Here is a 26,199-nt window from a genome sequence, read left to right as displayed (position 1 = left end):
AGATGTGTGGATACACACAGGTGGTACCTCGTCACAACCTTGGAGGGATAGTGGTGGTGGCATCATGCTGTGTGCTTTAAGCTGGCTCATGTAGGCTGATGGGCTTTAAGTGTGTGGAAATCTATATTGAACCCCAATTTATCTTTCATGTGACTCTGATTTTAAAAGGACCCTCAACCATGTTTTTTTAAATAGCAAACTTTCTTGGAGAGCCTTGTCTAGATTTAAATTTCCAACCACATCTTTCCGTGGGTCTGGGCTCATGGCTTATCCAAAGGGAAGTGATGTTTCTCTAATGTGCTGGTTAACTCCAGCCCATTCATTCAACACCCATGTGTTGAGTAAGCCCCTGCTCTGTTTACCAGGCACCAGATTATGCCAGAAAAATGGCAGAAAACCAAAGCATTAGAGGAGTTTAGGGCAAAGAGATCATGCCTGACTAGGATAATCAAGGAAAACTGACCTTCAGCTGATCTCTGAAAAATTCAAAGAGGGGGGGCCCTTTCCCAGAAAGGAAAGTGCTTAGATAAAGGGAGAGGCTAGACGGTGAGAAGGTTGGAATTGTGAACATCTCATCAGGCTCAAGTACTGGGGCCACAGAGGAAGTAGGCAGATGTGGGCTGGAAAGGAGGCTTGGAACTGGGTGAGGAACGGCAAGGACAGCAGGCCCGAGGGTTTGGGCTCCCCTGCTCCCTCTGAGGGGCTGGCTCCTTGAAGGTCCTTGAGCATGGACTTTGTGGTCAGTGAAGTGCCGGGAACCATGTACCTGAATACATTGTGCAGCGCGTTGGAGGAGAGAACACAGTTGCTTGAAGGGCAGGGGTTAGATTCCCAGTGGGCTTCCAAGGACAGAGTGGATGGGACAGAGCAGAGTCAAGGGTGACTGAGGGAACTGAGGAAGAGCAGAGGGAGGGAGCCAAGGAAGGAGGAAGAAGGGAACCAGGGTGTCCCGGGGCCCCCTCTCCTGCCCAGCCCATGGCTGTGTGAGTGCGCAGGGGGAAGAGCCGGGCTGGCAGATGGGGAGTGAGCACCTTGTCCGGTGTCAAGCATTGCGCTGAGCGCTCCATTCACATGAGCCCAGTTAGTCCTTGTGATGACCCAGTGAGCTAGATGGTGTAACTGGACAGTGTTATCTACCTTTTATAGACTGGGAAGCCGGACCCCGAGGCCCGAGATCATAGCCACTGTATTAGAGGGATGATGTTTCTGAGGAATGTTGAGGTGGAAAGGAAGAAAGGTGAGGGGTTCATTTTAAAATGAATGACATGACCCTGGCCTGCATGGCTTGGTTGGTTGGACTTTGTCCCATGCACTGAAAGAAGGCCGGCTGGATTCCAGGTCAGGGCACATGCCCAGGTTGCTGGCTGAATCCCCAGTAGGGGGCACGCAGGAGGCAGCCGATGGATGTTTCTCGCTCCCTGTCCCTTCCTCTCTCTTTAAAAAGCAATAAAAATATATTTTAAAAATAAAAATAAAATGAATGATACGGGTGTGAGCCCCAGAGTAGGTCATTGGGAGACCAAGTTTGAAGTAAGCCTTTAAGCTGAGGGTCTTTGCTGCAGGGAAAGCTGCTGACCCAATAAGGGGACATTTTTGACCCTCAGGGAGCCAGTTCCTGGGGGCGCTGAAATGCATCCCAGCTCTGACCTGGTGAATATGCCCAGGGGAAAGGAATGAGGCAGTAGGGGCCCTGCCCTGGGGCTGAGAGCGTGTTCACATTTCTGAATAGCAGGTTGGGGTGGTGATGGGCATAGGAGGAATGATGTTGGCTGGGTGAGAACCTGTTTTGCTGAGGTGGTTGCCTCCTACCAAGAAGAGTAGTGACTGCCTTGCCAGTGACCTGGGACAGGAGGGATGATGTGCCTGGGGTCCTAGCAAAGGGCTCAGATGGGGACCAGTGTTTCTGGCCCTGTTCCATTAGGACTGAAGCCCTCTTTTGGTGTTGACGTAGAGCTCCCTGCCTTTTGTGGAAGCCCCAGGGTCCTCAGTTGATAGTCTGGGAATATTCACAACCAGACAGCACGTGAGAGGGCAGCTTTGTGCCCGGGATCTGATACAATAGTGACTGGGGGCTTTGTTGATTGCCCCATGGTGGTGGGGAGAATGGTTCTAGGGCTCTTAAAAGTGTTGTATTTGTGTAGTGGGCTAAGTGTGGGACTCTTATCCAGGATGCAGCCCAGTGGTTTTCTGGGTTTATTTTTGCTCTGGCAAATGCATAACCCAGAAAGACAAGTGGTGGAGTCTTCCTATTACCCAAAGCCCTCAGGCTGCACAGATGTGTTTTTAATTGTGACATTTTCTCTGGAAGTGCTCATGACCAGTGATACTGTAACAGTGTTTGTTTATTTATTTATTTATTTTTAAAACATATCTTTATTTATTTCAGAGAGAGGAAAGGAGGGGGAGAGAGAGAGAGATAGAAACATCAATGATGAGAGTCATTGATCAGCTGCCTAGCGTGCAACCCGGGCATGTGCCCTGACCGGGAATTGAACCCTGATCTCCTGGATCCTAGGTCAATGCCCTACCGCTGAGCCACGCCCGGCCAGGCTGTAACCGTGTTTAGATATCACCCTTGAGTTTGAAGAAAACATAAAGGAAAAAATGAAAACTGAGTCTCCCAGTGTGGTTTTAATTTGCATTTCTCTGATTATTAGTGATGTTGAGCACCTTTGCATATGTCTACTGGCCATCTGTATGTCCTCTTTAGAGAAGTGCCTTTCAGGTCCTTTGCCAATTTTTAAATTGTGTTGTTTTTTGCTGAGTTGTATAAGAGATATCACCTCACACCTGTCAGAATGGCTGCCATCAATAAATCAACAAACAACAAGTGGTGGCGAGGATGCGGAGGAAAGGGAACCTTTGTGCACTGTTGGTAGGAATGCAGACTGGTGCAGCCACTCTAGAAAGCAGTATGGAGTTTCCTCAAAAAATTAAAAATGGAGCTGCCTTGCCCTGGCCGGCTTGCCCAGTGGTTAGAGCGTCGCTGTGCGTGAGGGGTGGAGGGGGATGGGGGCGGGGGTTGCAGGTCCGATCCTCGTCCCCGGTTGGAGTGGGTGCAGGAGGCAGCCAATCAATGTGTCTCTCTCACATCAATATTTCTCTCTCTCTCTCTCTCTCTCTCTCTCTCTCACCCCCTCCCTTCCTCTCTCTAAAAATCAATGGAAAAAATATCCTCACTCTGTGGGTGAGGATTCTTAAAAAAAGGAACTGCCTTATGACCCATTGATTCCACTTCTGGGAATATATCCAAAGAAACCCGAAACACTGATTTGAAAGAATACATGCACCCCTGTGTTAATTGCAATGCTATTTACAATAGCCAAGGTTTGGAAGCAGCCCAAGTGCCCATCAGTAGATGAGTGGATAAAAAAGCTGTGGGACATTTACACAATAGAATACTACCTAGATATCAAAAAGAAGAAAATCTTACCTTTTGCAACAGCATGGATGGACCTGGAAGATATTATGCTAAGTGAAATAGGCCAGTCAGGGAAAGACAAATACCATATGATTTCACTCATATGTAGAATCTAATGAACAAATTAAACAAAATAGAAACATAAATAGACTCATAGATAGAGAAAGCAGACTGACAGCTGTTAGAGGGGAGGGAGATTGGGGGGCTGAGTGAAAAAGGCAAAGGGATTAAACAAAAAAAGCAAAAACCTCGCAGACACTGACAACAGCTTGGTGATTACCAGAGGGAAAGGGGGGTGGGGGAGGTGGAAGAGGGTTAGGGGGATAAATGGTGACAGAAGGAGACTTGACTTTGGGTGGTGAGCACACAATACAGTATACAGATGATGTATCATAGAATTGTATAGCTGAAACCTATATAATTTTATTAACCAATGTCACCCCAATAAATTCAATAAAAATTAAAACAAAACAAAACAACCCTGAGTCTCCCAGTCTGCCTCTCCATCCTTACTTCTCAAGGTAGAAGATTACTGGGGATTAGGATATTCTCTATCAGGGTCATTTTGGGAATGAAATAATCACAGAGCCTTGGATGATGTCCCATAACTTTCCTCATTCTTGCAAAAGGGACCCTTTGGGGGTTCTATTTAACTTCTAGATCTCTACCTCCAAAGTGCTAATGAAGCCAGATATGACCTGCAGTGGGCCCAGGTTCCCAGCTGTGAAGGTTGCATTTGCTGTCTAGGTTGGTTTTTACTCAAAGTTTTCCACATCAGCAATGAAGAAACCAGATTGGATTCTGACCAATCAGCATGACTGAAGATTCCAAGGACATAAAATATCTTCTCTTCTGGAGAAGCCCTATTCACTTGGGCCTTTGTCAAGGCTCTTAGCCCAGGAGGGAGCTGCCAGGCCCAGTGGAGGAGGTGCTAGCCTGAGAGGCTGAGAGATCTGTTTTCTCTTCTCAACTCTGCTAGAGCTCAGTGTGACCCTGTATAAATCACTTAACCTCTAGAACTTAATCTCGCTTAGCCTCCATTTGGCCCTCTAATAATTAGGTTGTAATAGAGCAGCGATTTTGCAACCTCTTTCATCCAATGGCACATGTAAGCTAATTATTAAAATTCTGCAGTACAGCAAAAAATATATTTTTTGCCAATCTGACAAAAAAATAGGTATAATTTTGATTGTTTTACAAAAACAGTAATAGTAGTAATTACCTACCCTTTTTGCTCCAAAGTGATTTTTTAAAAAATCAGGTGCCTATACTTGTATGTAAGGATTTCTGGTACCAGGAATTAACCAATCAGACGCAACCTTATTCGACATTACCAATAAAATGCAACTTTATTATATGACTTACGTATTTGTGGTTCAAGACAGGGCATTCACACTCGATGACTATTGTTGTGTTGGCTGTTGTCATGTTATTATTTGACAGTCTAAGGGAAAGAGGTCAGTGCCCCTGACGAAAATAGTCAGGTATTGCATGTTTTAAAAATTCTTGCGGCTCATCAGTTGAAAAACTCTGTAGTAGAGGATGACAAAAGGACTTCCAGATGATAACATTCCTTTCCACACACAATTATCATTATTTGTGTTATCTTTTAATCTTTGTTTCAAACCCCCCTGCCCCACTAGATCATATAAAGCTCCTTGAAGGCAGGAACTCTGCCATATACGTCTTGGTACCTCCCAAAATATCTAGCAGAATGCTTTTCACATAATAGATGCTTTAAAGATCTGTTTGATTTATTGATTATAGATTGGCATACATTGAAAGAACCCTACACTGGACCTATAGGTGATACCTTTTAATATTGCAGAGCTGGGAACCAGTAGTGACCATCCTGAGTGGCTATAATTGACAGGCTGGAAAACCAATCAGGGTCATCAGCAGATTGGCAGCTGATGAATGGTATTATAGTGTGGAATGAAAGCAAATTGCTTCTCTACCTATAATTTCTTCCAAGTACAATAAAGGAAAAGTGGCACCTTAAGACAATAGACTTATCTTTTTAAAAATGTATCTTTATTGTTGAGAGTATTGCAGATGTCCCTGTTTTTCCCCCCCATTGACCCCATCCACCCTGCCCCCACTCCTGACCAGCTTATCTTCTTTCACTCTTGGAACTTGAAGCTTGCCTGAGTTCGTGGGCCATTTTCAGTTTCTGCTTTGGTCTTACATGTGGCAGAGGGCTTTGGGAGTTGTGACACAGCTAGCCACTCCTGAATCAAAGCATTTCTGACCTCGGAAACACCCAAGTCACATTATCTGTCAGGTTATCAGAGTTTGAACTCTAAGGCAGATATGAGATGTTTTAACTTCTTGGGGGGGGGGTGTGATTATTGCCAGTTTACCCATATCCTGTGTGTATAAATGCATGCAGTTGCATATAACTTTATACCACAGATGCCTTGTCAATTGCTAAGTTATTTACACAATGAACTTAAGCTTTCCTGTTTGTAAATGTGGTAATAACTTTAGGCTTCCGAGTCTTATTGAATCCAAGTCCTTGGGATTATAGGGTGTAGCAGTTTTCAACTTTCCTCTAGCTGGTCTTTGAGCTCCTGGTTAACAGAGTCACTGAAATCAAGAATTTAAATGACACAAGGAAAGTCAACATTGTTTTACTGTACCATAGAGATGGGAATATAGGAACCATTGTTCATTAGTGTGTAGCTGCAGAAGGGCTGGCCTGCATTGAGAATCCCAATTACAATTTTTTTCAATAGGTATTGGTGGTGAGGGTGGTCAGGGATGTATGTGAATTGAGGTGTCAATCAAAAGAAAGCTCTCTCTGGTGTCTCGAGGAGGAAACAGTCCCTTGTTTAGGTTTTAAGAAAGACCGGGATTGTGTTTCTTACTAGGAGATTTTAAAAATTTGTGCCATTACCTCTTGGCCATTGGTAACTGTAATCGACTGTCTCTGTCTTCTATAGCTTGGAATTGCCATTGGGTTCTTGGTCCCTCCCGTTTTGGTACCCAATGTCGAAGACCAGGACGAGCTTGCCTACCACATCAGCATCATGTTCTACATAACAGCAGGTGTCGCCACTCTGCTTTTCATCCTTGTCATCTTTGGTAAGTTCCTTAGTAGACTGCTGGGGGGTGGGAAGGCAGGGAGGCTCTGGTTTGAGCGAGGCCCTTGTGCACATGGCCCAAGAATACAGTGGACATGTACAGAAACCGAAGGCCAGGCTTCTAATGGTATTCAAATGCTTTCGCCTGAGCAGTTGCCCCCAATATAGTGCTAGCTGGTCTTGTGCACTCTGTTAGTGGCTCAGTAGAGGTTTAATTGTAATTAAACTGTTTCCCCATACGACCTCACCAGAATTAATGGTCAGGCTGCTGATTCCCTTGGTGAAGAAGCCCCATGAGCACTTATGATAGCACAGGCCCTGTGTTCTTCATGCCTGATCTCATGTAATCCTCAACAGCCCTGTGAGCGGAGGTACCATTATCAGTCCCATTTAACAGAGGAAGACTTTGGGGAGTTAAATAAATTGTTCAAGATTAGATAGCCTGTAAGGGGCAGAGATATCCTGTAAGTTTCAGGAGTACAGTATTCTAATTTGACATCTGTGTACACTTTAAAGTGATCACCACCACAAGTCTAGATACCATTCAACACCATACTCTTGATGGACAATATAATTTTATATCCTCCTTTATAATCTGAATGATATTATATGGGCTGTGATAAATTCAGAAATAGAGTAAAGGTTTTCATTTTCAGTTAGTCACTGTCTAAAGGTTAACCAGTTTTCTTCCTAATACCCGTAAGTTTCACTCATGTTAGAGGTTTCATTCCTTCCTTCCTTCTGGCCTCACCTTCAGAGCCAGTTTTATAATCATTTACCTTATTCAACTGCTGTCACCATGTCATTCTCCCCCACTGGGTCCAGGCTGAGAAAGGGCTGCCTGGTGTCTTGGACAGAGGACTTGGTGTTCCTGGAAAGGTAGAAGCTGTAGAGTGGTGGGTGAGAACAGGAAAGAAAATCCAGCCAGGGATCCTCTTACTTAGCCAGGCTTCAAGTTTCAAATTGTAAGCTTCAGATTCTTGAGTTTGTGGCAGGTGAGGTCCTGGCTCTTTGCAGTTGAAATCCTGGAGGTAGGACATTTCTACCTTTTGGCATTTTATTATCAACCACAGGTAGTAGCTCACTGAATAAAGAACTGAAAGAGCTTATCTGGATTCTGGTTTGTGGTTGCCAAGTCCTTGAGCAAGCACCTGCTGTTGCAGAAATCAATCCCTTGCCTTGCTCTCTTTTCCCGGATGGAAGGGGAGGGGAACAGGCAAGACAGTGAATGAGAGGTTCCCAACAGCAGGAAGTTATCCAGGAGAAATGATCCAGGACTGCTTCTGGAGAACAAAGAAGCTGGGCTCTGAAGTCAGGGCTGGAGGGCTTTCCAGAGGGGCAGGGTGAGGGGAGTGGGAGCCTTTGATCTACAAGACATTAAACCTTTCCAAAGCTTCCTTTAACTGGAGAAGGTATGCTCTCCTGGGGTGGGGGGTGGGGGGCACATGATGCCTGCTTGGACCCATGGGGGAATGGGCCCCCAATTGGGGAATTAGTTCAGCCAAAAAAAACTGGTTAAACTGACCTCTCCAGAGAACTGGATAGCAATCAATGCAGATAAATTGATTGTACTAATTGTACTGAAAATAGAATATAAAAGGAGTGGTATTCCTGTTGTCCCTCCCCAGTTCTTCATATCAGAGCAGCCACTCCCACAGGAGCCTGTGTTAATCCTCTAGCTCTGTGAGGAACACGTCTGATTCAGACTGAAAAACTAGGAATGAAATTGAGGTTTTTTTAATAGTAGATCCTTTCACTTACCCAGGAATATCTGTGGACTGCCCTGTGCCAAGCTATGTGCTAAGCAGGGGCAACCCAGTTCCTTTCCCCTTGGGAAGAGCTCTGGTGCTAAGCCATTAACTGGCCTCACTAATCCTAAACCTCAGCTCTCATTTCCTTTCTATCCATGTGTGACTATTGTGTTTTTTTCAGTGCTCTGCAGTGTGTGTGTGTGTGTGTGTGTGTGTGTGTGTGTGTGTGTGTTTTTAAATATATCTTTATTGATTTCAGAGAGAGGAAAGGAGAGGGAGAGAGAGAGCTAGAAACATCAATGATGAGAGAGTCATTATCGAGCCTGCAACTGGGCATGTGCCCTGACCAGGAATTGAACCCCGATCGCCTGGATCCTAGGTCGACACTCACCCGCTGAGCCACGCCCAGCAGGGCTCTGCAGTGTGTTTTTTGCTAGTTATTATGGGACTCCTTGATCCTTGAACAATGCCCCAATGGCTGCAGCTGTCCAGAGGCCACTAAGAAAAAGTAATCACTAGACTACTCGCTCAGCCATAGACAGTGAAAAGCAGCTTTAACAGTGTAAAGGATTTAATTGAAGAATTAATATTTCCTTTTGAGCCCTAGCTCCTTCTCAGGTGATGGAACCAGCTCTTGTCCATGTGTCGCTCTGCTGGGGTATAACCACAGGGACGTTCAGTGATCTCTCTGTTTCTTTCCTTCCAGTATTCAAGGAGAAGCCTAAACATCCCCCGAGCAGGGCCCAGTCCCTGAGCTATTCCTTGGCAATACCTGATACTTCGTACTTAAAGTGCGTCAGCCGGCTCTTCAAAAACCTCAACTTCGTGCTGCTTGTCATCACCTATGGTAAGGTGCAGATGTGTCCAGGAGTGGACCTGAACTGGAACATGAGACCAAAGGCCTGATGTGTCTGTGCATCTTACTTTTTTCAAATCCCAAACGTGCATGTAAAATAATTGTTTAGGGTCAACCAGAACAGCCAGCTCTGCCTCAGGGCCTTTGCAGGTTCTGTAAAATCTACCTGGAAAACCATTCTTTCCCATATCAGATTGTCTGACGAGTGCGTGCTGATCCTCCAAGTCTTTCTCAGTATCACTGCTGTAAAGCAGTGCAGTATTAGGTGATCTTTCCTCTCTTACTGTGCTGTTCCATTTCCAGGTCTGTCTTCTCATTGGACAGTGACCTCCCTGAGAGCAGGGAGGCTTTATGTCTTTTCATCTTTTATTGTTATATCTTTTCATCAGCAGCAGTGGCTGGCCTGGTGTGGATACTTCTGTAATTACTGAGTGAATGAATATTAATAAATGAATGCATGCATGCATAAATGAGTCTTGCCACAGGAATTACTCCCCAACCAATCTTCCTTCGTCTTCTAATATTGACTCCTTTTTTTTTTTTCCTAAAATATGTTTTTATTGATTTCAGAGAGAGGAAAGGAGAGGGAGAGAGAGAGATAGAAACATTAATGATGAAAGAGAGTCATTGATCGGCTGCCTCCTGCACACCCCCGACTGGGGATCGAGCCCGAAACCCGGGCGTGTGCCCTGACCGGGAATCGAACTGTGATCTGGATCCTAGGTTGAGGCTTAACCACTGGGCCACTCTGGCTGGACACATTGACTCCTATTTTTATCTGAATTAAAGACAATATCCCTCTTTCATGTCACTTTGTTGGCTTTTGGTAAGATAAACTCTGATCTTTACCCTTGTATACTGGCCTGCCTCTCCAGTATGGTGCTTTCTGCATCTTCTTTCCAACCTTTAATAAGAATTTTAGACCAGATGGGGTAAGGACAGAACCTCATGGCATTCCATTAAAGAGATCCACCCAGCTGTCCTGCTATCCATCCTGCATTTGACCATTTAACCCACTGGCTAGTTTAAAATCAAGAGTCAACAACTGTGTAACATACTCAGGAATGATACAAGTATGAAAAAATGAGATTGGTTTAACATGATTTATTCGTGGTGAAACCTCAGTTGACTATAACCTTATGTTCTCTATAGGTTCATAAACTCTGTGTTTTATAACAGTAGCATTTACTATGTGCCAAGACTTTTCACGTATACTTTTACTTAACTTCCCCTGCACCCTGGTTAGGTAGGTGCTATAACTATCCCCATTTAACCTATGAGGAAAAAAACTCAGAGAGATTAGGTAACAAAGCTCAAGATCACATAGCTTTTAAGTGCCAGAATTCAGATACAGGTTTGTCTAACTCCCAACACCTGCACTCTTGATGCCTGTTACATAACTGCCTATAGTCCTTCCTAAAATTGTGTCAATTTCATTTTAGACTTACCAGTGCCCTTTATCTCAATTAAAGTGTTTATCTGCTAAAGCATTGATAAGAGATAGCATCATCCTGGGGTAGAGAGGCACACTTAAATTTTTCAGGCATACACGACAGTTAGGTGACCTCTCATCTGGAATAGCTCTAGATAAAACTAGGTGAGCCTTCAAGGTCTTGGGTCTCCATCCTCATTCTCCCCAAGCTTCTCAGTTCTTAGTGTATCTCTGTATTCATCCCAATAATAAGCTGGCTCATGTGGGTTGATGGACAAAGCAATTCATTTCTGAGTCTCTGGAAGTATTCGACTCTATTGTTTATAGGTAGAATTTATTAACATTTTTCTCAAAGGCCTGGGATTGTCTCAGTGAGAGGGAGTTAAACTAATCTGAATGTTTGTACTCGTTTCAGAGAATCACAAGCCTAATTTCCGTGGTAGAGAATTGGACTTGGAGACAAGGCTCTTTGCCAACAGGGAATGATTCTTAGGCTTAATCGCAGATTTGAAAATAATTTTATTGAGCCATTACTGTGTGCCAGGCACCATGTGAAGGGCTTTACATGCATTCTCTCTCTTTTTAAAAAATATATATTTATTGATTTCAGAGAGAGGAAGGGAGAAAGAGAGATAGAAACATCAATGATGAGAAAGTCATTGATCGGCTGCCTCCTGCACACCTCCTGCTGGGGATCGAGCCTGCAACCCAGGCATGTGCCCTGACTGGGAATCAAGCTGCGATCTCCTGGATCCTACGTCTATTGATGCTTAGCCACTGAGCCACGCCCAGCAGGCAAAAGTTATTCATTTTTTGACATTCAGATGTAACCGGGCATGCTGTTTGTTTTTGTTTTTTAAACCTGGCAGCTCACTTAGGGGGGAGGAGGTGCAGAAGTGGGTTTGTGCCTGATGTTGCCAAACTGTCGCAAGAAGAAGAAACTGCCTACCCTAGTAAAATACTCTCCCTCCTCCAGGTCTGGCAATGCAGGAGGATGGGACTGGAACCAGATCCCGAGGGTCTAACAGTGTGGGGATGGGGCAGGTCATGTGATGTGCATGGGGGGGAGGGTGGTGAAGAAAAGAACCTTCTTTGCTACCTTCTCCTTGCGTCTCTAGGTCTTGCTTTCACAAGGCCTCTCTAATCTTTTTTCATCAATGGCGATGGCATAGTTGCCATGTTAAAAAATTCTCCCCCTTTAAAGAATGTCCTTGAAGGGAATATTTTTCCATGTTATCTCCCAGTCTTGCCTCCAGGGCTTCTGAATACTCTTCCATGCTGGGCATCTGAATTCAGCGTCACCGGTGTGTCCTGAGGATACCTTCCCTTGGAGCTCTCAAGGGCTTCACCATTGCCTCACTTACATGGGCCTAGGGGGGACACTTTGTGTCCCCTCTAAGATCTTGGCTTAAGAGGAGGTATAAAATACTTGTGATTCCCTGGAGCTTTGCTGAGGTCATGCTGGCCCTTTAAAACAGGGCCCTTTATCCCTGGCCAGGTAACTCAGTTGCTTAGTGTCCAGGGTTGTGGATTTAATCTCTAGTCAGGGCACATAAAGGAAGCAACCAGTGAATGAATAAATAAGTGGAACAACAAATTGATGTCTCTCTGTCTCTCTCTCCCCCTCCCTCCTTCTCTACCCTCTCCCTTTCTCTCTCTAAAAAAAAACAAAAAAAAAACAAGGGTTTGCTACAAATTCAGGAAGGACAAAAGGGAAATGAACCCAGAGTAACCAGAACACAGAGATAGGACCTGGGATCAGTGTTTCCCAGGCTTGCCTAGTGAAAGAATTCCCTGGGGTGCTCCATTGAAGTGTGCAAAGATTTCCATGCTTCTCTTCTGGAAGATAATTTGAATTTCTGGGTCCACCCCTGGAAATCTGCTTTTAACAAGCATTCTAGGCGATTCTGGTATGCAGCAGGGTTGAGAACCTACAAAGTAGGTATGTTATGGGGTCATTCTCATGGTCTTGAAGCCCCTTCCCACCCCAGCTGCCTCCATGTTAACCCCACACCTGGAGCCTGGGCCTGGCCATTGGTCTTCAGTATTCCCAAGGTCCTTTATTTCCAAACTCCAGAGAATTTAAGAAATGTCAGGGTTTTTTGTTTGTTTATTTTTTGTTAAAATGCAGATTTCTAGCCCCATTCCTGGAGATTCAGATTGAGTAGGCCCAGGGCAGAGCCCAGGAATCTGCTTTTTTTTTTTTTAACTCTAAGGCCTTCTAATGCCAGTGGTCTCTGGACCACAGTTTGAAAAAACTGCTCTTGACAAAGGAGAGAATCAGAGTGATGACGATCTCTTTCTGCCTTCCTAAAGCCCACCTCTTCAGTGACTGGTACTTCTTCTGGGGAATGATATCAGGAATTACCAGGCCTCTGAGGGGAGATCACATTTTCTCACAGGAGTACGGCCCTGACTCGGCAGACTTAACTTGTTGGGCCTAAACATACCTGCATATAGCACAGTAACCTGTATTCCTGTAAAGAGGTACTCACAGGGAAGAGCATGTGTTTCATTCCTGCCCTTCTTGTGGGATGCTGAACCCCTTGGTTTGGGCGGTGGAGTGGACTTGTGCTGTTTAACCGTGCCTGGTAGCCTTCAACAATATGGGCAGGGACACCTAGACTAAAGATAGATTCAGAAACTATACATAAGCCCCTAATTCCTAATTCCTGTAGAAACAGTTGGAAAGAATGGCAGCCTTCCCGGGTGATCACCTTCTCCACTCCCATACTCCTGACCCCCCACCCCCACCTCTGTCTTAGCCCTGATTCAGTCTCCTTGCTGCCTGGGAGTTCAGGATGACTAAACCACACTAGTCTAGCTGAGCCAGTGGGTCTCAAATTTGAGCACTATCAGAAGTACCTGGAGGCCCTGTTGACACACAGATTGCAGAACGCCCAGAGTTTCTGCTGCAGTACGTCTACGGAGGTGTCAGGAATTTGCATTTCTAACAATCTCCCAGGTGGTGCTGATCTGGACCTGATTTCCCTAAACCACTGAGTCCCCTTGAAAGTGCTCAGCTTCAGTAGTGTAGGTCAACCAGGACTGCTTCCCTCTGCCTTTTTCAGGATCACGAAAGTGCTGGTGTTTGAGGTGGGTTTTTTTGCTCCCAGTCCACCTGTCACTGGATTGCCCCTGCAGGTCCAGGACCTCCAGGCTCTTGACTCACGCAAGAAAGAATTCAAAAACAAGTCCAGCCTGGCCAGGCGTGGCTCAGCGGTTGAGCATCGACCTAGGATCCAGGAGACCTGGGTTTGATTCCCGGTCAGGGCACATGCCCGGGTTGCGGGCTAGGCAGCTGATCAATGACTCTCTCATCATTGATGTTTCTCTCTCTTTCTCTCTCTCCCTCTTCTTTCCTCTCTCTGAAATCAATAAAGATATGTTTAAAAAAAACAAAACAAAAACAAGTCCAAGTGAGAGTGAAAGCAAATTTTACTTAGGTAGAGAAAAAGAGGCTAGGATGTGGGTTCCTGGAGACAGGATCAGGTGGTGAGACTGGAACGAGCTGCTGCTGCCTGCTGCTCTCCTAGTTGCTGTGAAAGAAATAAAAGTACATGTCCAAGTGGACGTGTGCAAACTTGCCAGTGAGTTACTTGCTGGGTGAGTCAGTTCTTGGGACTTTATGATTCCAAGGGTGGGTTGTTTCTGAAATTTGTGGTGCCAAATTCTGACTCTGCCTTTTGGTTGGAAGGGGTTGTCTTGTTACTAATATGGTTCTTTCAAAAGTGTCATGGCATTCCTGGTGCCAAATTCTGTCTCCACCTTCTGGTTGGGAGGGGCTTCTTGTTACTAATATGGTCTGTTCCCAAAATGTCATGATGTTTGTCCTCCTTGGTCCCCTTCTACTTGTGGTATCAGTTTTTATTATAATAATGGTATAACGAGGTTTGGGCTATTTCTCTGGTCAATTTTTCCTCCATCTTGGGTTGAGCTGGTTTTAGACAGTTCTTGTCGTTGTTGACTTCTGTGCCCACTGCAGGAGTTTTCTGCCATAAACTGTTTCCCTTTGATCATGCCTGGAAGTGGGGGCTCTGATGAGGACCTAGAGTCTTATTGGTGTGTAATGGCTGCTCCTACTTCCTTATTTCACTTATCAGAAGCTTTTCTTAACTTCTTTCTATCCTGCCTCGCTCTCATATAATTTTCTCTGTTTCCTGTGGATTTTGCCTTCTTCATTCCAGGTGGGCCCAAGCTGAAAGTAGCTGTCACACCTGAAGCTGAGCATTACTTGGAGCATTTTCTTGCCCCTTGCAGTGTGAAGCTCGGACCAGAGTCTGGGAGGGGCTGAGAGGTGTGAGGAACAGGACTAGGGGCTGCTTTCATTCTCCTTCCTGCCCACATTCCACCCCTCCACCCTTTTCAGAAATGTGTCTCTTTGTGGGCCCCCTTGACTCTGGAGTGGAATTTCCAAGTGGCTGGGTGTGTGGTGTAAAGATTAGTTGGGTATGCTTGTTGCATAAGAAGTTGCTGAGAGCCCCATAGTTGTGGGCAAAAAAGGGGTTCTGTGGAAAGTAATTGCACAAGATGACGGCTTTTTTTTTTTTTAAATCCTCACCCGAGGACATGTTTTTGTATTGATTTTAGAGTGAGAGGAAGGGAGAGGCAGAGAGAAAGAGAGATACATTGCTGTGAGAGCGAAACATCAGTTGGCCACCTCCTAATCAGGGATTGAACCCACAACTTTTCAGTATATGGAATGACACTCCAACCAACTGAGCCACGTAGGCCAGGGCTCTCATGGGGATTTGATCACAGAGTCCTAACTGGATAGGTCAGGATGGGTAGCCATGCCCCAGACATATACCTCCCCTAGTAAAAGGCTTATCTTTGCCTTAAGCAAGCCCTGCCCATGTTTCTGTGTGTCTTAAGTTAACATCCCAAATGCCATCTTTCAGACTGCTCCTTCTAATACCTGACCACCCTTTCAGACCCCTCTTTCTAAAGTGTGACCATCCTCAAGAAAGCACATAATCTTAACTAGCCTGTAATCTAGGGGTGGGGAACCTTTTTTCTGCCAACAGCCATTTGGATGTTTATATCATTTGCAGGCCATACAAAATTACCAACTTAAAAATTAGCCTGCTATATTTGGTGAAACATTTAATTAACTCACCGCTAATGTGATGGCTGGAACTGCGGTTGCCTTGGCAGGGCCAGACCAAATGACTTCTCAGGCCTTATATGGCCTGTGGGCCGGACATTCCCCACCCCTGCTGTAATCCAATCCCTGCCTTGCTTTCTCCCACCCTCATGTAATCTTCCTTATGTTCCCTCTTAATCTCAAATGCATAAAATAAACTGTAAACTGTTATTTTCTTAAGCATTTTTCTCAGTCTGTTGTGATCTTGCTTCCAGGCATGTTCTCTGTTTGGCTCAAATAAATTTTTAACACTATTAAATTTGAAATAAATTTTTATAAATATCCTCGATAGGTTTGGATGTTTTTATGTTGACAAAGTCCTCATGACCATGATCTGGCTGTTGTAGTGATGCTCAGTGATGCTCCTTGATTTGCCGACTCACTGGCCCTGTACCCCTCAGGAGGTGACATTGAACCCCCTTTGTTGTATCCTTGAGTGACCTGCTGGGAGAGGCAGGAATTCAAGGAAATTTTCAGTAACCTGAGCTGGGGAAATGGTTAAGAATCAGATTTTGTTTTTGTTTTGTTTTTTAGTTTATTGATTTTAGAGAGAGAGAGGAAGGAAGGGAGGGTGGTGAGAGAGAAAGAGAAACATTGATTTGTTGCTCCACTTATTTATGCATTCATTGGTTGACTCTTGTATGTGCCCTGACCAGGGATCGAACCCCTCAACCTTGATGTATCGGGATGATGCTCTAACCAATTGAGCTGCCTGGCCAGGGCAAGAATCAGTTTGTGAGGCTGTAAAACAAGTGATTAAGAGCCCAGCTGGCGTGGCTCAGCGGTTGAGCATCTTCCTGTAATCCAGGAGATCAAGGTTTGATTCCTGCCCTGGGCTGCAGGCTTGATCCCCAGCAAGGGGCATGCACGAGGCCGCCAATCAATGACTCTCATCATCTCCTTCCTCTGGGACCCTGAAAACGGGAGTAAGTCAGCTGCACTTATGCAACACTGCTTATGATAAAAATGACCTCTTGTGATAAAAATGAGTACAACTAGACGGGGAGACCTTTCCGTATCTGTTAAGGAGCTGTTCTTTGTGTTTTGCTGAGCATGGTGACTCTTTCACTGTCCCATCCTTTATTGAGACGCTGGAAGCTATGTCTACGGAGTTGTTGCAAGCAGTAGTGGCTCCTGTCAGCCGTTAAACCAGGGTGGTTGCCAGAGCCACCTTTGTCTGTATCTGAGCCATCACCTTGCGGGCCAAAGAAAATAGCTTCTGGATGGCTCGACGGACTTCGGCTCTACGTACTGGTTCCATTGAAGAAGAAATCCCAAGGCTGCCCTGTCCAAGAGCTGTGTCCCTTCTAAGTGGATCTCTAATATCGAGATTGCCATGGTAGTCTTGTGAGTCTCAATGTTTTGTTAAAACTAAAAAGTCTCCTGGTGAAGCCCTGGCTCAGTGTTTAGTGTCAGCCCAGACACTAAAGGGTCCTGGGTTCTATCCCTGGCCCCCGTTGGGGCACCTGTGGGAGGCAGCCAGACGATGTCTATTTCTCCCCTTCCCTCTCCCCCTCTCTCTCCTCCCTCCCTCTCCCTCCCCCTCTCCCTTTCCCTTTCCCTTTCCCTTTCCCTTTCCCTTTCCCTTCCTTCTACTCTTTCTTAAAAAAAAAATCAATGGAAAAATACCCTCGGGTAAGAATTAACAACAACAACAACAAAAGTCTCCTGGTGTATTTGTTTCTAACTCTGCGTCCTTTTTTCCCATCTATAAAGTGGGGATGATATACTACCTGCCTTCTAGGGTTGTTGGGGGGATTGTAAGGTGCTTAGAACAGCGTCTAGTACATAAGTAGGTGCTGCTGCCGTGATCATATCATCCTCCTCATCATCATCATCATTAGCATTATGGTCATTAGGAATCGAGGCAGGAGGCCCTTTCTCCTTTGGGTCAATTCCAGTCTTGTCTTAGTTGCTGTAACTCACTATGTGGCTTTGGACAAATGAGTTCGTTCTTACAGTATATTCTAGGTTTTCCATTTATTTGTTGAATGTTCCAATGAATTAGGAGAGGCAACTAAATGTTCTTTAGGGTCCTTTCTGGTTTCAAATATAAGATTTTGTATGGCATTGATTCTGAGAAGAAAGCTGAAGGAGCAATGAGGAAAGAGGTGAGAAACCACTTGCAGAGGGAGTGATGTCAGGGGTCAAAGGTCTGGAGCAGTCTGGAGAGGGGATAGGTCATCAGGAGGAGGTGGAAGGTGTCCAGTTAGTTCCACTTAGCACATAAGTCTAGCCAAGGCTTAAGAAAGGAATGTTGATGACTCTGACCTGGGAGTAATACTTTGCAGAACCTGTTCCCTGGGCAGGGTTAAAGGGGTCAGAGGGCAAGGGTGTGTAGCTAAGAACAGGTGGAAATGGCTACCTTTGGTTGTTGTGGCATATTTCTTGGAGAAGAACTGCAGAGTAGCCTCATATTCCCTGGATTTTTCTTCTCTGAGGACGCCATTCCCAGCGGCAAGGAGAATGAGGATTTCTGACCTCCCGAACTGGGGGGGGAGTTCGCAGTGGCCCAGCAGGCCGACCCTAATGCTGTGTTTCTCCCTCCCTCCTCAGGTCTGAACGCTGGGGCGTTTTATGCCTTGTCCACTCTGCTGAATCGCATGGTGATCTTGCACTATCCGGTAAGGGCGTCCCCTAAGCTTGCTGGCCCCCAGAGAGGAGGCTTCTGAGTGTTTCCCGGCAGGCGCTGGGGTAGTGGTTGACCCTTGGACTGCCCACTTGTAGGCAGCGTGGCACAGTGGTGTGCTCATGAGATTTGGAGAGTCTCAACCCCAGCTCTGGTGGCACCAGACCGTGTGACAAGCTAGTTAGTGTCTCTGAGCTCTCACTCTCTTTTCTGCAAAAGAAGCATAATTACTTATTAAAAGATTTTTTTTAGGATTAGAGAGTAAATAATACTGTGTGTGCCTATGTATATATTCATATATGTTATATATTTATAAAGTGCAAAGCATGGCTCCTGGCAACACAGTAGGTAAACATATATATTTCGAGTCATGTCTGAAATGTTTAATTTGTAATATAAGGGCAAGACTTAATTTTGAACTCTTAGTTACTCAGCTGAAGGTATTGTTTAAACGTTTCCAGAACCAGTGAGGGCTCGATGCTGGGAATGGGACATTGGGTGTCCTGGAGTCAGGAATCTCAGGCCCAACCTTCTTGTGAAAGGACCAGGGTCTCACAGTTGCAGAGGTGGTCACTGTCGCTAAGTGTTCCAGTTTTGGAGTTTGACAGGTCTGAGTTCAAATCCTAGCTCTGCACTTAATAGATGCCTCATGATCTTGGATTGATAGGTTAATCTCGCTGTGCCTCAGTCTCTTCATCTGAAAAATGTGGAATACGGATTCCTAACCTTATGGTGGGGAATTAGGAGAATTAAATGAGGTAATGGTGTAAAACTCGCGGCATGGTGCCTGGCTCATAATAATAAAGGCTTACAAATATATAATTTTTTTGCCATTTCTTTTGACACTGATAGCTTCAAAAACCTAAGTATGGGGTATTTGGATATACATATTTCAGTTTCCCTATCTGTGAGATGGAAATAATGGTAAATAAGGTAAAAGAGTTGCTATAAGAATTACATTAAAAAAATAAATCTACCTCAACGTGGTTCTAAGGATAAAATTTGGTTCACTCCAGCATCCAGTATCATGCACACGCATCTGGGGTTATATTATGTTGAGAGGAGCAACTGTTTTAGGATTTTCTCCCCATTGGCAGCTTCCCACCCACTGTCTCTCCCTGATGTATTCTGAGAACTGGCTCTAATGGAACCTGAGGCCCTTGCCTTTGCCCCTTCACCTCATGTTGACTGTGCTGTGTGTGTCTTGTCCTGTCACTGGCTGATCTTTGGGGGCTGTGGTTTTCTTTCCCAGGGGGAAGAAGTGAATGCTGGAAGAATAGGCCTGACCATTGTCATTGCAGGAATGTTCGGGGCTATGATCTCAGGCATCTGGCTGGATAGGTCCAAAACCTACAAGTAAGTGACTCTTCCTCTCGGACTGAAAACTGGGGGACTCATTTTTGAAATGACATGCTCATTAGCAATACAGCTCCAGAGTTTTGGGTGCGACAGCTGAGTGGTCAAGTGGGCAGTTCAAATTTATCTTCTCTGAGCTTCAGTTTCCTCATTTATAAAACGAGGGAAATAATACCTGCCCTGTGGAGATTTAGAGATAAAGGACACGAGGCCTAGCGCAATACCACCTTCCCCCCTCACCCTGCAAGTAGCTATGGAAAGGGCAGATGGGAGAGAAATGAAAATGAATGTAGAAAAATGTCAGCAGTCGGAAAGTTTGTGGAAACCCTAAAGAGTGGAGATGAGGGGGTGATTCCACTGGCCTGTTCTCATGGCTCCCTTGGACCCCATGGGTTTACCCACCGTGCTCTGTGCTTACTTTGGTTTATAGTGCATTATCTTCCAATTGCTTATACTCTACCTTCTTGGTAAATATTGTGATGTGCTTTGGGTCTGAATGCCCAGAGCATTTCTAAGAGCCCAGAGTGGTCATTCTAAGATTTTAGTATATGTTAGGCTAATCCAAGATGCTTATTAAAAATACAGACTCCTGGGCTCCACTGTCATGGATGCCAATTCAGTAGGGGAATCTGCATTTGCTTCAGTCTGCATTTGTCTCACGTTGCCTCAATTCGGTAGCCAGGCTCAGAGAAAAGACTGGAAGAAACAGAGGTCCAACAGCCTTCTTTTTTTTTTTAATTGACTTTTTTAGAGAGAGAGAGGAAGGGAGAGAGAGAAACATCAATTTGTTGTTCCACCCAGTTACACATTCATTAGTTGATTTTTGTTATATGCCCTGACCAGGGATCAAACCCACAATCTTGGGGCGTAGGGATGACACTCTAACCAACTGAGTTACCCTGCCAGGGTCATCCTTCTCTTCTTACTGCATCTCTTCAGTGCTCTGCATGCATTGGGTGCTCAATTAATGCTGGCCAGCCAGGGTTGCCCTGCGCTGGGGCAGAGCGGCATTCTGGGCTGCTTTGTCAAGGTCTTCAAAGTTCCCAGTGTCTGGAGGCGCTGCACAGTGGCAGACCTGTTCTCTGCCACACAAACCCACTTCTGTGAGGCTTTGGTGAGACCAGAGCTCACTGTGGCTGCCCTAGTCAAAGGCCAATTGAGGCCATCCCCGGGGGTGTGGCTGCCTGGTTGAACATGACGAGGGACCTGGTGTGGCTTAATTAACTGCTGGAGCTTGGCTGCCCTCTTGTCTCTGTCATCCGTCAGTTGCTTGCTTCAGCCACACATGAGAGCAGTGAAGCCTGGCCTTCCCCAAACCCGTGAACGGCACTGTTTCTGTTTCCAGGGCTTGCTTGGTGGCAGGCGAAGGAGGGATTGGAATGTCAGTAGGCTGGATTGTGGGCAGCAGATGACTCAGATGAAAATACAGTGAAAGGGCTGGGGGGACACACGTCAGAACCTAGATGTCACCAGTTCCTTAGTGTCACTTGATGCCCAGGTCCTGCAGTCAGCGCAAGACATTCCCTGCACTACTACCCAGGAAAAATGACATGCAAAAACTGTGATCTGGTCTTTGGGTGCTGGTTCTTTTCTCCCCAAGGCCCCCAGATTTCTCCTGTCTGGTCTGGGGGCTGGAAATTGGGTGGTCAGGCCTGTTTATCTCAGGCTGGGACTATAGGCAGTTTTTCTAGATGGATCAGTGGTTGAAGATGAAGCTGTGGTTGAACGAATCTGGTGAAAGATGAGCTGGCGGGGTCAGCAGGACAGAATGGTGTTCATGAGGTGGCATTCTGGGGGTGGGCCGGACTAGATAAGGGGGGGCGGGTGGAGGAAGGACAAGGTTCCTCTTCCGGCAGCAGCTTTGAAGCCCCGGCTGGCAGGCGTGTCCTTCAGAGGCTCTGGCCTTGAGCTTTCCCAGAGCTGCAACCACACGGTGTATTAGTATCCTCTGTGCAATAGTGGAAAGAGTGCAGGGTTCCAATCCCAACTTCGTGTTCAAGCCCCAACTCTGCATTTACTCAGTGGGTGACTTTAGACAAGTAACCTAACTAGTCTGAGCCTCGGTTTCCTCATTTGTCAAAGTAGGGACAGTCAAACATTTCTCTCAGGCCTTTTATAATGGTTGAGTGGAATAATCAGTGAATGTAAAATGCTTATCAGAATTCCTGGCACCCAGTAGCTATAGGTATTAGTTTGACATTACCATAATATACACCTGCTGATGTCCCCACCATGTTTCTGGCCTCTGGGGAGCTGTGTGAAGGCTTTAAACTGTCATTGTCTCAGACCCGATGTTCAGGGCAGGAGGGAAGAGGTGTGTGCAGAGCCGGTTCCTTGAAATAAGTAAGGCAAGGAAAGAAATGCAGGTCTGAGCAGGAGTCAGGGCCCCAGCACAATCCAGAGTCGGCACCATGGGAGAAGTATGGGGAGGGGCACAAGCTGGGTGAGCCTGAAGCAAACCAGCTCATTGCTGATGGTCCTGAGGGGACTGACAAAGGGAAATCTGACAGGGAGTGGGCAGAGCTTTCTTTTTTTTGTTTTGTTATATGGTTTTATTGATTTCAGAGAGAGGAAGGGAGAGTGGGAGAGAGAAACACCAATGATGAGAGGCGTTGATTGACTGCCTCCTGCACGCCCCCTACTGGGGATTGAGCCTGCAACACAGGCATGTGTCCTGACCGGGAATCGAACCATGATCTCCTGGATCATAGGTCAAGGCTCAACCACTGAGCCACGCCAGGCAGGCGGGCAGAGCTTTCTTATTTTGGTGTCACTTTTAGTTCAGGGCTGGAGAATGTTCCTTCTTAGTTCCTGCTGTCTGGAGTAGTTCAGCTTTAGCAGGAAAACCTATGCTGCACCTGTGCAAGTGGCAGAAGGAAGAACGTAGGGATGACAGAGAGAATCTAAAAGTCAGATCACTTCTCAGCATTGTGTATTTTAAAAAAATATATCTTTATTGATTTCAGAGAGAGGAAAGGAGAGGGAGAGAGAGAGATAGAAACATCAATGATGAGAGAGTCATTGATCGAGCCCACAACCTGGGCATGTGCCCTGACCGAGAATCGAACCCCGATCACCTGGATCCTAGGTTGACGCTCAACCGCTGAGCCACGCCCGGCCGGGCACTTCTCAGCATTGTCATGGGCTCTTGGGCAAGGCAGACATGCAGAATTGGGTTGCTTCCGGGGTAGCCCTCACACTGATGTTTCTCCTGTTTATTTTTTGTGGGGGGATGAGGAGAGTGAAGGGCTGTGCCCTTCTTGCTGTGGGTAGGAACTGATAAGTCCAAGTGCAGCTTGATATTGTTGAAAGGGTTCTGCAGGAGGAAAGCACACATCCAGCAAGATGGCTTCATACTCTCCTGATCTTACCCTTTGTAGCAGTGACACATGCAATTAAATAATTATCTGTTTTATCATTGGTTCGGTGTCCATCAACCTCATGGACAGAAAGTCCTGTGAAAGCAGATGGCTAACACACAGCAGAGGGCTTGACACACAGCAGCTGCCTGATAGATACATGTAGAATGAATGAATGAATGCAGGTTCCTGATAGATACTTGTAGAATGAATGAATGAATGAATGAATGAATGAATGCCAGTGCCTGATACTTGTAGAATGAATGAATGAGTGAATGAATGTAGATGCCTGATAGATACTTGTAGAATGAATGAATGAACAAACGAATGAGTGAACAAATGATCCTGTTAAGTCAGATGTGTAAGTCAAACTTTTTGTCTCTGCTTGTAGGGAGACAACTCTGGTGGTCTATGTCATGACTGTGGTGGGCATGGTGGTGTACACAATGACCTTGAGCCTGGGGCACCTGTGGGTAGTGTTCATCACCGCTGGCACAATGGGGTAAGTGTCACCTCTAACATGTTTAACTGGAAAGCACCATCCCATGGATCCTAGGGCAGCTGACATTCCAGGATGTACTATTGATCCCTTTGCTGCCTTCTCACTGACCTTTGTGGGGATGTGGAAGTGACGCCCAGAGGTCCTGTTTACCGGTAGCACTTCTGAAGCCCACCTGTGCTGTTGGGATGCAGTGTGTTCTTCACAGACCTCTGGGAGGCTGGGAGATGTTTAGTCGTTTTTAGCCCTGCCTAGGACACCATGGGCCATGGAAAGTCTGAGTCCTGGTCTCAGCTCTGTTGCTATCTGGTAGACCTCAGGCATGCCACTTAACAGCTCAGAGCCTCCATCTCCTCTTGTATAAATGAAGATAAGTGGCCTGCCTTGTAGTGTCATTGGAATGATTGAGAGAGATAACAGACAGGTAAGTGGCAAGAAGTGTGTTGCAGATGTAAGGAATTAGAATTGGAATTTTCTAGACCTGTTGTATGAGAAAGCATAGGAAACAGGACCCCTTCCACAGGGGTCTCTGCTCAGCTTCACCTCCCAATTATTTACTGTGGGTAGTACATGAGCGTGTGTGTGTGTGTGTGTGTGTGTGTGTGTGTGTGTGAGAGAGAGAGAGAGAGAGAGAGAGAGAGAGAGAGAGAGACACTCAGACCTTCTCAGTGGGTGACTCTCTGGGGGAAATAAGGAGGACTTTGAGCCCTTTCTTCCAGGTCCCACAGAGTCATGTAGATGCTATTCAATATCCATGGACTTCCCACTCCTAGCGTAGGGCCTGTGTATCCATGGCACAGAGTCTCAGCTGAGGGCTGAATATGCCAGGCATCCCCACCCTTCTGTAAATGCCAAGTTTATTTGCAACTGATGGCTGGACATAGAAGAAGCAGGGCTTTTCGAGTACAAAGACCTCCTGAGTACAAAGCCTACCTATGATCTTCCTGGTCTGGAGGGATCTCTCTTTCCTTGGTATGGCCACCAAAGGGGTGGCTTGATCATTCAAGGGCCTGGCATGTCTTGATGGATAGAAAAAACCTGGAAAAGGAATTCTGAAGGAGGAGGGAGGCTCTCCATCCTTGTCTGCAAGTTCTCCATCACCTTGTTTCTGTGACCTGGCCTTCAGGTTCTTTATGACTGGCTATCTCCCCCTGGGATTTGAGTTTGCTGTGGAGCTGACGTACCCAGAATCAGAAGGCATATCATCTGGCCTCCTCAACGTGTCTGCCCAGGTAGGTCTTATTTGGTAGTGGCCTTACGGCAGTGGTTCTTTGTTCCCTGCCCTGCTTGGCTGGCGTAGGCATTGCATTATGGCAGCTCAGCTCTACTGTGGACTAGTTGGCTGGGCCCTTGTCCCCAGTCTTCTTTGTACCTTTCCAGGTATTTGGGATCATCTTCACCATCTCCCAGGGGCAGATTATCGACAGCTATGGAACCAAGCCTGGGAACATCTTCCTGTGTGTGTTCCTCGCGCTTGGAGCAGTCCTCACTGGTGAGTTGGGGCCTCAGGACAAGATGAGGCTCAGGCTGCTCATGGGCTTAAGCAGTTTGGGACCCAGTGTCTCGATCTACTCTACAGATCAGGGGTTGTCAGAACAGAGGGGAGAGCTTGTCAGGAAATCTGTTTGGGAGGCAGTAACATGTTTTGGTGGAATGAGTATGGGCTTTGGAGATAAAAGACCCTCATTTGAATACCAGAATGTGACACTGACCTTCATAGCTATTTGACCTTGGGCAAGTGGACCAACCTCTGGGAGCCTCAGTTTCCTAATCTGTAAAATGGGGATTATTGTGAGGATTAGAGCAATGCATGCCAACTCTCTAGCAAATGTAAGTGATCTATAAGGCCACTGTCATTGGCTTCTGCCTGTCAGGGACAGCAGTGATCTCCAGGCTTTATCAGGTTGGGTGACAGTGTGCCCCTAGCTTCCTGGAATATCTGAAGTAGGTCTGGGATCCTTGTGATCCTTAGGAAAATTAGGGCTCCCTCTCTTGGATGAACTTGAACATTGGTCAGCTTGATAACTCTGTGTCTCTGTTGCTCTTCCTTCTCGGTCCCTTGACCTCAGCATTCATCAAGGCAGATCTGCGAAGGCAAAAAGCAAACAGAGAGACTCCTGAGGATGTATGTATGCGGAAGCTTTCTGGGCTGAAATTTGGGTCCCAGGCTGAGGATGCCGCAGCATGGGTGGGGCGGGGAGCTCCCAGAGCACACTGGTGTTGTGGGGCCTGTGAGACCAGCTCCGCTCTTGCGAACGTGGCACCCAGAGTTCCCCCAGTGGCTGGTCACACTGCTTTTCCTCTGCTCTTTCCTGGGCTCTTCTCCAGCTTCCTCCTCTTCCCTTGGCCTCCCTGCTTGGGTCCTTAGAGTGTGTCACGATTGCCACAGTCTGCTGAGCAGCACCCACCCCTTGGATCCTGAGCCCAGGTCTGAGACGCTGGCTCAGCTGCCTTCAGCCTGGGGTCAGTGGCTGGAGAGGAAAGGTGGGAGCTTGGCTGTCATTCTGTCATGGCGGTGGTGGCCCTAAGGCAGTGGCTGTCCTGGCATGTGACAGCCCCTCCCTTAGGCAGTGCCATGGGTATAGAAGGACTGGAGCCAATGGATAGCCAGTAGGGCCCTGAAAGGATAAGTCAGGAAGCAGGAGCTGATGGGGGCAGAAGGGG

At 46.3% G+C, this 26,199-nt stretch overlaps 1 protein-coding gene across 2 annotated transcripts in view; it reads left to right on the top strand.

Annotated features, from left to right (window-relative positions):
• Positions 1-26,199, top strand: part of FLVCR2 (FLVCR choline and putative heme transporter 2) — a 53,931-nt gene that overhangs the window by 24,442 nt on the left and 3,290 nt on the right. The window contains exons 2-9 of one of the 2 annotated variants that reach the window (XM_016208692.2): positions 6,367-6,508; positions 8,965-9,105; positions 18,249-18,316; positions 19,574-19,677; positions 23,428-23,538; positions 24,662-24,767; positions 24,916-25,027; positions 25,605-25,660. In XM_016208692.2, the coding sequence (XP_016064178.2) occupies positions 6,367-6,508; positions 8,965-9,105; positions 18,249-18,316; positions 19,574-19,677; positions 23,428-23,538; positions 24,662-24,767; positions 24,916-25,027; positions 25,605-25,660 (840 nt within the window). Of the gene's footprint in view, positions 1-6,366; positions 6,509-8,964; positions 9,106-18,248; positions 18,317-19,573; positions 19,678-23,427; positions 23,539-24,661; positions 24,768-24,915; positions 25,028-25,604; positions 25,703-26,199 lie in introns of both variants that reach the window. The other variant, XM_087818986.1, reaches the window with a different exon arrangement.

The sequence above is a fragment of the Miniopterus natalensis genome, chromosome 1 (assembly GCF_054644295.1).
Source record: "Miniopterus natalensis isolate mMinNat1 chromosome 1, mMinNat1.hap1, whole genome shotgun sequence".
Taxonomy (NCBI): domain Eukaryota; kingdom Metazoa; phylum Chordata; class Mammalia; order Chiroptera; family Miniopteridae; genus Miniopterus; species Miniopterus natalensis.
The sequence above is the reverse complement of the archived record's forward strand: the minus strand, read 5'-3'. Positions and strand labels throughout refer to the sequence as shown.